Source organism: Pisolithus orientalis (genome assembly GCF_024613125.1).
Source record: "Pisolithus orientalis strain OTSU chromosome Unknown F5J12scaffold_21, whole genome shotgun sequence".
Classification (NCBI taxonomy): Eukaryota; Fungi; Basidiomycota; class Agaricomycetes; order Boletales; family Pisolithaceae; genus Pisolithus; species Pisolithus orientalis.
The window spans coordinates 111849-121686 of record NW_026260802.1 but is presented as its reverse complement, the minus strand read 5'-3'; the positions used below and the strand labels follow the sequence as shown (position 1 = coordinate 121686).

At 44.2% G+C, this 9838-nt stretch overlaps 1 protein-coding gene across 1 annotated transcript; it reads left to right on the top strand.

The window, feature by feature from the left end:
- Nucleotides 1-5771: 5771 nt before the first annotated feature.
- On the top strand, nucleotides 5772-6948 carry F5J12DRAFT_783845 (uncharacterized protein; the record flags this gene model as incomplete). Its single annotated transcript, XM_051742930.1, has 4 exons — nucleotides 5772-5903; nucleotides 5995-6088; nucleotides 6109-6313; nucleotides 6525-6948. The coding sequence occupies 4 exons, from the start codon at nucleotides 5772-5774 to the stop codon at nucleotides 6946-6948; spliced, it is 855 nt and encodes a 284-aa protein (XP_051598567.1).
- Nucleotides 6949-9838: the final 2890 nt, after the last annotated feature.

Genomic DNA, 9838 nt, shown 5'->3' with positions numbered 1-9838 from the left:
CCATCAGACACTGGGTTCTCAGTGATAAAGTGAGCTCCCATGTTATCACAGTAGAAAATTGTCTTCTCAGTGTTAAGGTCTAGTTCCTTGAAAAGCATATGGAGCCATTTAATTTGGCAGGCAGAGTCACATAAAGCCATATATTTGGCTTCATTGGAGAATAAGGCAATTGTCTTTTGTTTTCTGGATTGCCAAGAAATGAGGGAGATGCCAAGAAACATGGCATTTCCAGTAGTAGAGTGATGAGTGTCAATATTGGCAGCCCAATCAGAATCTGTGAAACCAAAAACATGTGTTTCTGTTCCTGAATAGTAAAGCATGAGCTTTGGAGTGGAAGTGATGTATTTGACTATATGGAGTGCTTTGTTTTTATGATCTTCTGTTGGGTTCACCATGTACTGAGACATGTGAATAACCACAAAGGCTATATCTGGGTGAGTTCCCAGAGCCATGTACAGAAGAGAGCCAATTATGCTCTAATATTGGGAATGGAGAGCAGAAGAAGTTTGATAGGAAGCTTCAGGTTTCTTCAGTTGGTAGCCAGAAGGTAATGGAGTGTGGACATTATGTGCATTCTCCATTTGGAATCTTTTGATCACCTTTTTGAAGTAAGGGATCTGATCTGGGTAGATCTCATGCTTGGCACAGTTTCTGTGGATCTGGAGACCAAGATATTCATTGACATCTCCTAGGTCATGAGATTCCCATTTCTTCATAAACTCATCCTTCTTTGCTTTCAAGAGTTTAGGATTAGATCCTAAGAATAAACCATCATCAACATAGATGAGGAGGATGACCATGCCAGCATTGGATTTGAAAATATAAATCCCTGCATCCACTTTGGATCTGGTATAGCCCATGCAAAGAAGGGAAGCATGTAGGGCTTTGTTCCATGCTAATGCTGCTTGCTTTAAGCCATAAAGAGCACACAGCAACTGATAGACCTTGTGCTCTTGACATTTAACTTTGGAACCTTCTGGTTGTTCCATATAGATTTCTTCATCCAGATTGCCATAACGAAAGGCAGTCTTGACATCCAGGGCACTCATTTCCCAATTCTTCTGAGCCATGAAAGATAGAAGAATTAAAACAGTCTCAAAATGAGTGACTGGGGAGAAGGTGCCATGTCTTCAAAGTCAGTCCTGAATTCTTGTGTAAAACCTTGGGCCACAAGACAAGCTTTATACTGACCATTGCTTTTAATAGTGAAAACCCATTGACACTTGACTGGTTTGTGATCTGGTTTAGGGTCCATGAGTGTCCATACATTTCTCTCCTCAATTGATTTAATCTTGTCCTTCATTGCTTCAAACCACTTTTTCTGAAGTTCTGGATTAAGTTTAAGGATGTCTTTGTAATGTTTTGGAGACTCTTTTACTCGTCCTGCAAGGAGTTCAAAGGTATTCATTGATTGACCTTTGTTATTTTCTTCTTCATCTTCATCAACATGGGTGGTTCGAGATGGACCAGCCTCAGGTTGTGGAGTGTCATCAGGGAGAGGAGTAAGCAGAGAAAGAGGTGGATGTGAGATCCATTCTTCATGAACAGGAGGTGGTTGAGACCAAAAAGGTGATGGTGGTCTCCTTTCTTCCTGAATTCTCCTATGTGACTCCCTGGCATTATCAACCCCTCTTTGGGCATTGTGAATCCACTCCTGAGCAGTGTCACAATTTTGTTGGATATCCCTTTCTATCTGGACTGGAGGACAATCTCCATAGAGATTTTTGGGTCTAGAAGTGGGGATTATCCTTCTTTTAGGATGAGGTTCTCAGTTTTTGGCTTGTTCCAGGTGTGCCCTTCTAAGATTTCTTTGATCACTGGGAACATTATAAGGTTCCTGAGGATGCAGAATAACATGAGGGTCAACTAGTGGAATAGCAGCAGGTGCTCTTTGTGATCTAGGAGGTAATGATGGTCTGTTTTGTTGACCACCCTGCTGTGGGTTTGGATAATGGGGAGGATGAGGGATATTCTGTGGTTGGACTGGATGAGGTCCAAGATTGGGAGGATCAATCCCAAAATCTGGAAGGTTTTCAACCAGGTCATCTTGACCAGTAGGTTGGTCAGGTTCAGAAACTGGGTCATTTGAGGTATCAGATTTGCATTTACTATCTGAACAGAATGGAAAGGAGTCTTCTACAAACTTGGCAGTATGAGAGAGAATGACCTTGTGGCCATAAAGAAATCTGTAGCCTTTTGTTTTTGGTTCGTATCCTAAGAAAATCATTTCAATTGCATGTGGGTCCAGTTTATCCTTTCACTGTTCTTTTGGCACCCATAGATATGCTTTGCAACCAAATGTGCAGAAATAAGAGATATCTGGAATCTTGCCAGTGACTATGTTGTGCATATGGTAAGTATGACCATAAGGAGAAAGTACATACTATGTATAGTATAGAATGTTATGGAACATTATAGAATAAAGTGGAGCTAAGTGGAGTACTTAGCAAGCATGACATCATATGAGTAAAACTCATCCAGTAAGCAAGTCTAGAATTAGCTATGAGAAACACTGTAACTGGTATTTCCAACAGACAGCTGAGGTACTCACTTGTAAGATGTCCTCAAAATCTCATGCAGCCAGTCTTGAGAGATCTGACATGTTAGTGTTGAACTTGCAGATTATGTCCCTCCCAAAGCTTGGAACCAAATGGAAGCTATAGATTGTCAGCATTTGAGTCTTGAAGATGAAAGCTGATTTACCACATATTGAATTCCTGAATTTTGTCATCACCTGCTTTGAATAGGATCTGTATCAAGTGGGTTAAAGTCACTTTCCATGCTCTGAGCTCAAATTCATGCATGAATTGTGATAACTTCTCGGAGAATGCATTCTAGAAGTGTGTCAGCAAGTATGACAAATGAGGTAAAATTTGTACATGCCCATTTAGGAGCTAGGGACAGCACACCAAGAATGTTCTTGACAACAGCCACAATGATGCTATGACCAGATTCAAATATGGCATTGCATGCATGTTCAATAGAAAACTGCCAGGGCTCATTTTCCACTCATGCCTTTTTTCTGCAGACCTGACAATCTCTCTTTGACCCTAGTTTCGCAATATTTTCTTTCCCAACAAGACAGTCAGGACACAGGTATTTCCCCAAAATACTTCATAGAAGCAAGTAGAATTCTGTAAACTCATTATTAGTAGTGGCTTGTGTAGGTGATCAGTACACATACATTTCAGGATAATCAGCTGCATATGTAAAAAGCTGTGGAAGGACCCTGCATACTAGCTCCATCAGGAAACTCAATTATCATACTGTGTTCATATGCATGGAGGAATTCATCATGATAAGGAATGCCCATATGGCCTGCATCAGCTCATGCTTACAGTGGGTGAGCACAGGAGCAGTAGCACTGGTACCATAGACCTTGTGATAGAAATCTTGAATTTTGTCAGACAACTGCAGGATCAGGTGTCAGGCACATTACATCATTTATATATTTGTACTCATCACCTTTGGAATATAGGCAAGATGATGGGCAGTGAAGGAGTTTGGTTTGGCACAAACATATTTTGATTGGTTTCCCAGGTAAAGATAGATTGGCCAGAGCACTGCATGCCCAAAATTTGCAGGGTGGGTCAAGTCTGACCAAAGCATAATTGCAGTGACTACAGTTTCGAGGCTACAATCTTGGAGATGTGCCTTAATTGTTTCATGTTCTTGGAGCATGACATCAGCCATGTAGACCTTGCCAAAGGCTCATTCTGGGATGGTGTCATCATCCACTTGCCAAAATAACTTGTAAGGGGTTGCATTATGTTCTTTGGCAGCCATCTCTGCAAAGGCAGCCTTGATTACATCAGTGAGCTTGCAATAGTGGAGCTCTTCGACCTCAAATTCAGGGGCATTTTCTTTGTGCACTTTAACTCCCTCACAGGGCAGCCAGATTTTAACACTAGTTGTGCACCATGAGTTGGATGAAAAGAGTGTTGATTCATCCATTCATCTTAGTTCTTGTTGAGCAACAAAACTGCACAGGTCTTCATGATCAAAGTCTGCTGCCAGGATAACATTGTGCACCAGATTATCAAGATCAGATTGGGATTTCTGTGTGGACCTGTTATAGAACCAGGACATGAGGCACCAAACTGTTGCATTCAGGAATGGCATGAAATAATTCTTCCGAAGCTGCTTAAGCAAGTGGCTGAACCGAGCATTCCAGGGTTCTCCATCCTTGCCTGAGTCCTGCATTGCACAGCCATCACAGAGCTGCTCAATATGTGCCCTGCTCTCTGGGTCATGCATTGGGAACCCACTTGCATACTCCCAGAACAAGCCATAGTTATTCTGTGCAGTATGATATAAAGGTGAGTCTGACTGCAATGAGTTACCATCTGACCCAGTCTCCATATGATTATCAGGATTGTAGTATTCATTGCCTGGGGTCTCAAGCACATTTTGCTCATCTGGGACTTGGACAACAGGCACAGGCACAGGCCCAGCAGGTAATTCATCTTGGTAACACATGGGTAGTCACTGAGCACACTTTGGGAGACCCAAAGGTCAACATTTGACATCTTCACCTAGATCTGGCCCATCAAACTGTCATGAAGGTGAATACTTTTTTTGTCTGCTGCAGAACATAGTCTCACCCCCAAACAAGTGAACTCTGCCAGCTGTTTGGCATGCAGTGCATCTCATTCCCATTCCTCTCACTCTTGGGCTTCAGCCTCTTCTTGTTGCAGGCATTATAGCCTGCTCACTTCAGCCTCATGTCTGTGAACAGACACAGGATACTCCTGTAATAATTTTTCATTTGCAGTTTTTTTGTTGGGACACCATTTTTTTGCATGTATGGATAGTCTGCATTCCCCCTGGACCACTTTTCCACAGGAGAAACACTTGATATCTGCTGTGGACATTAGTAGTAACTTTGTTTTTTTTGTCTGTGAGGCCCACCACTAACTTTTTAGGATGTTTTTGATTGGATTCATCTGAGTCAAAAGCACATCTTGACATGTCATGCCTCTTCCATCTCTTTCCACCCCCTTCCACCATTACTGACATGTCCACTGTATCTGACACATTCTCATTTGACAACATCAATCCCACCCTCCTTGTGCCATCTGAGCATGAACCTCCAGCACCAAAGCAGAATGCTGAAGTACCAGTGCCAAAGTGTAATGTGGGTGACACTGGTCTGTATGCTGGATGTGATCTTGCTGGCCAGAAGCTAGCATGTCTTTTTAACCCATATGTTTCACCTTGCACTGCACTTGAAGATGGGATCACTGAGTCCCATGGTCAAGAGCAGGATATTGACATGTCACTAGCCCCACCCTTCATTAACCAGCATCACTGATTTTTGTTGACATGTAGGGACCTTGAAGCTATGTTGCCGCCTATGAAGCAATTCTTGTACATCTCCCCTGGCTGGAAGATGCACTGAGGGCCTGTTCCCTGGACAGCAATGATTTCACAAAGATCGCTGATAAGGTAAATCACAAGTGCACAATTATGCAATAAAATGGTAACATTCGTGTCTAGATAACAACAGGAATGACTGAACAATGATCAATGAATCTCTCCACTGTAAAACATGCAGACTTAGCATATGTCCCATTCAACATGGATGGGAAGTTCATCTTTGACCCTCTGATACAAAAAACTGAAGATAAATCCAACCAAGGGTTCAATCACACACAACTTGCACACCTTCTGTGCCCACACAAGAAGGTGGAGATGTTCAACAGGAACCCAGATGCATAAGTGTAATATGTTTTCTTGTTTTCATAATTTACTCAGAAGCATTTGACAGCATGATGGTGGGCCTTCAAGATGGTTCTATTCCAGCAACCACATTCAACTGGCCAATGTTTTTCTATGAAGACAGTGTATATGACCCAGAAGACCAGTTGAAAGGGCTCTTCTGGGGCCACATTGCTTGGCAGGTGAGTAACTTTGCATTGGTGTATGTTCATAATTGACAGCTTTCCAGTTCTATGTGTATTTGTTTATTGGACCAAGTGCAGCTTCAAACAGTCATGTTACAAGCAACACATCAAAGAAATCAAAGAACTGCACATGGAATCTTCTGAGAGTTACACTGCATATCATTGCACATGTACACATAATTGTAAGTGTCATTCCCACCAGTCTCAAGTTGTCTGACACTAACCACAATTGAGGCATATCTTACCCTGAGTTTGGCACCCAAATGGGCCAATGAATTTGGAGACATTGACCTGCAGGCAATGTCATGGATGATCATTGAGATGTTTGAGCATTCAAATGACCAGACACATGAGACCCTTGAGTGGTGGAACACATATGTTGTCCTCACCATAAGCATGCCAAACATGTACTGGACTTAATTATTGTTAGGCATGCTTTCCCACAACGCCTTCGCAATGGCACAGCATCCAAGAACAAGGAGCAGACTTGACCAGATCCTGAGTCTGATGATGACATCCTACAGATCTGAGCAAAACATGCCAAGCAGGTGTCCAGGAACCTGCCAACCTCTAATGTGTCCATGCAAATGTAAGACTCTTATGTTTATTGATCCTTAGGATGCTTGCTCATGTTGTATCTCAAAGCTGTGCACCAGCATCATCTTTGTTTTGTGACTCCGATGTTAGTGAGAACACTAACAATTCCATTGCAAGTGTCAATGGACCAGTAATCCATCCAAATGGTCAGCACTGGCCTGAGCATGATGTCTCCCCACTTACAAGTGATGAAGGTGAAGACATGGAGGACAAGGCACCTCCACCTGTCCACAAGACTGTTCCAGCAAACAAGCAATGTGCTGCCTCCCTTCTTACTAATGGAAACGAAGACCCTGAGGTGCTGGCACCTGCCCACAAGAAAGCTGCACCAGTAAACAAATGGCACAAGAAACCTGTAGAACAAGAGGATATCTTTGCAGACACTGTGGACTTCCCTGGCACAAAGACATGCAATGCCATGGCGCATGCCCATAACCAACCCTGAGTTGGACGCCCTCCTAGGAAACAGAAGAATGGTTTCTAATTGCTCTCACTCCTCATACTGGTTCCACCTTTTTGTACATGCATTGAACACTTTCGCATTCACCTTAGATGCTTGTACATTGACCTAGGACACTCATGTATTCACCTTAGATGCTTTCACATTCAGGAGGGACCCTTCTGATTCACTTTGCACACTCTCATTCACCAAATTGCACACTTCTGTATTTGTTTGGTATGCTTCTTGCACAGTCCTGTATTTGTCTGGCACACTAGAGTTGTATGCAGTTGTACTAATATAATTGTGATTGGTTGTCTATTTGTATGAAACCAAGGATCTAGTAAGCCCTAGCAAGACATGGCCTGTTGCAACACCTAGTAAGGCTGGTTGAGCAATGCAAGGCCTAGCAAGGTGCAGTAGGCTTAACATGACTAAGTAGGTCATGCAAGGCCTAGTAAGGCCAGAGAGGTCATCCGAGACCAAGCAGGGCCAGGCAGATCCTGCTAGCCCCATAGGATTCTGCTAGACTGGTAGCATGAGAGGATTCTAACTGGGTCCTGCTAACCTAGCAATGTCTACTATGCCAAGTAAGCCTAGTAAGGTCTAACCCGGCCTTGCTAGACTCCGACACATTTGCTGATGTACAAGGACACTGCTACATAACATGTCAACTACAGAGCAGGTCCACTTTGTGTTCAGTATCATTTGATCAACTTCATAACATCTCAGCTGTAATGTTACTGCATTGCTACCTGTCAGTGAGCATCAGCAGATCCCTAGAGCTTTAGACCCCCCTTGGGTGAGAGGATCAGTTCTAACCTGACAAGAGATGTAAAAGAAAACAAGCAGATGGACAACTAAGTGCAGAATATTAGATTAGGATCAAACATGAAGAATGGAGACATGGCAAGAGACTGTCAAGATTGGTTGCTCCTTGGGACAAAGGGGGGAGGGTTCCACAACACTTAGTGATGAATGCTGATGTGGTACTGGCTACTGGGGGTCACAACCAAAAGGTGCCTAGTGGTGAAGGGAGACCTGCTGAAAGGCCAAAAATCAAGTAATGCAGAGGGTGCTTACTCTGTACTTTTCCATGCTATCTTGCAATGCCCTCATACAAGTTTTGACAGAAAGCTGAAGGTACCAAAATTGAATCTCTTATTGGTGTGGGTATGTGCATCTCCCAGTGAGGTCAGCCAACTCCACTTGCAGGAGGTGGGTCTGCCCTCCAAACAGGTCAGCTGACCCCACTTCCAGGCACTGGGTCCAACCTTCAAACAGGTTGGCTGACCCCACTTCCAGGTGGTGGGACCATCCTCCAAACAGGTTGGCCATCTGCACTTCCAGGCACTGGGACCATCCTCCAAACAGGTTGGCCAAACCCACTTCCAGGTGGTGGGACCATCCTCCAAACAGGTTGGCCAAACCCACTTCCAGGTGGTGGGTCCATCCTCCAAACAGGTCAGCCAACCCCACTTCCAGGCAGTGGGTCCATCCTCCAAACAGGTCAGCTGACCCCACTTCCAGGCTGTGGGTCCATCCTCCAAACAGGTCAGCCAAACCCACTTCCAGGCCATGGGACCATCCTCCAAACAGGTCAGCCAACCCCACTTCCAGGCTGTGGGACCATCCTCCACACAGGTTGGCCAAACCCACTTCCAGGTGGTGGGTCCACCCTCCAAACAGGTTGGCTGACCCCACTTCCATGGGGTACATCCATGTCCCCATGAGGTTGGCCAATACCACATTTAGGCTAGTCAATCCTCCACCCAATGACATTGGCCAATCCCACCTCCACACACCAGCCTACCCACCTTTGGGCACCATCAGCCAACATCAGTCAGTCCCACTTTTAGGACAAAATGTACATGCCAGATGACCCACTTTCAGGCCTACAGGTGACTGAAGGGTCTGAACATGGATGAAGATTGGTGCATCAGCAAAAGTGCTTGTCTACAAGATTATGGTCAAAGAACACCCCCTCATTGGACTCAATGGAGATGGTTTCAAGCTAGAAATGCTTTGTGTAAACAACTATTCTGGCTGGCAGAAGAATCACCTGGGATTGAACAGCAAGTGGAAGGAACCTTCATCAAACAAAGCCAAACCAAAGGAAGAGTCGAAGCTAGAATTTCCTGATGCCATGCCACCTATGGATAACAAAGGTAAAAAGCATGAGAGTGATACCCAGCCAGTCCATGAGCCCACTAAATGGTGTAAAAGTCGGTTCATCACTCTCTATGCATTCTGCTACTGATGGTTGTACTTGGAGATTCAATGACAGAAACCATGGGAGGTTCACAGCATGTGGAGCAGCTGGCTGACACCATTCCAACAGGTAATGTATTTGATATTTATAGGCTTGTGAAACACAGGAAGACCATCTTGTTTCAGATCTTGCAAATACAAACCACAAGGAGCTGCCATGCCCTCCTGGTCGAGACCAAACTCTGGAGGACATCCCATTTGGCATTGTCTCGCTGATGCCTACCAACCAATCACAGTCGCCACCCACCCTTCCATCCATGCTCTCTCACTGCAGCTTGAACAAAGAGAACAAGTTCCCCTCACAAGATCCACCATACATCCTACTCATGGTATTGACAGCAAACTAACTTCATCCCAACTTTAGCATGAATGTACTTGGTATGAGGGGAAGCACAAAAGCTGCCACACCCACCTGCCCATCCACACTCTCCCACCACAACTCAAACAAGGAGGATGAGTTCCCCTTACAAGATCCACTGTAGGCTTTATTCATTGTGGTGACAGTAAGCTAACTAGATCACATCAGTCAACCTCCTTTGGAGACCTATTAGGTCTACATATTTCTACAGATGTATATACCTATGAGGTCTTGACAAGTCAGGTATCCCCAACCACTGGTGAGGAA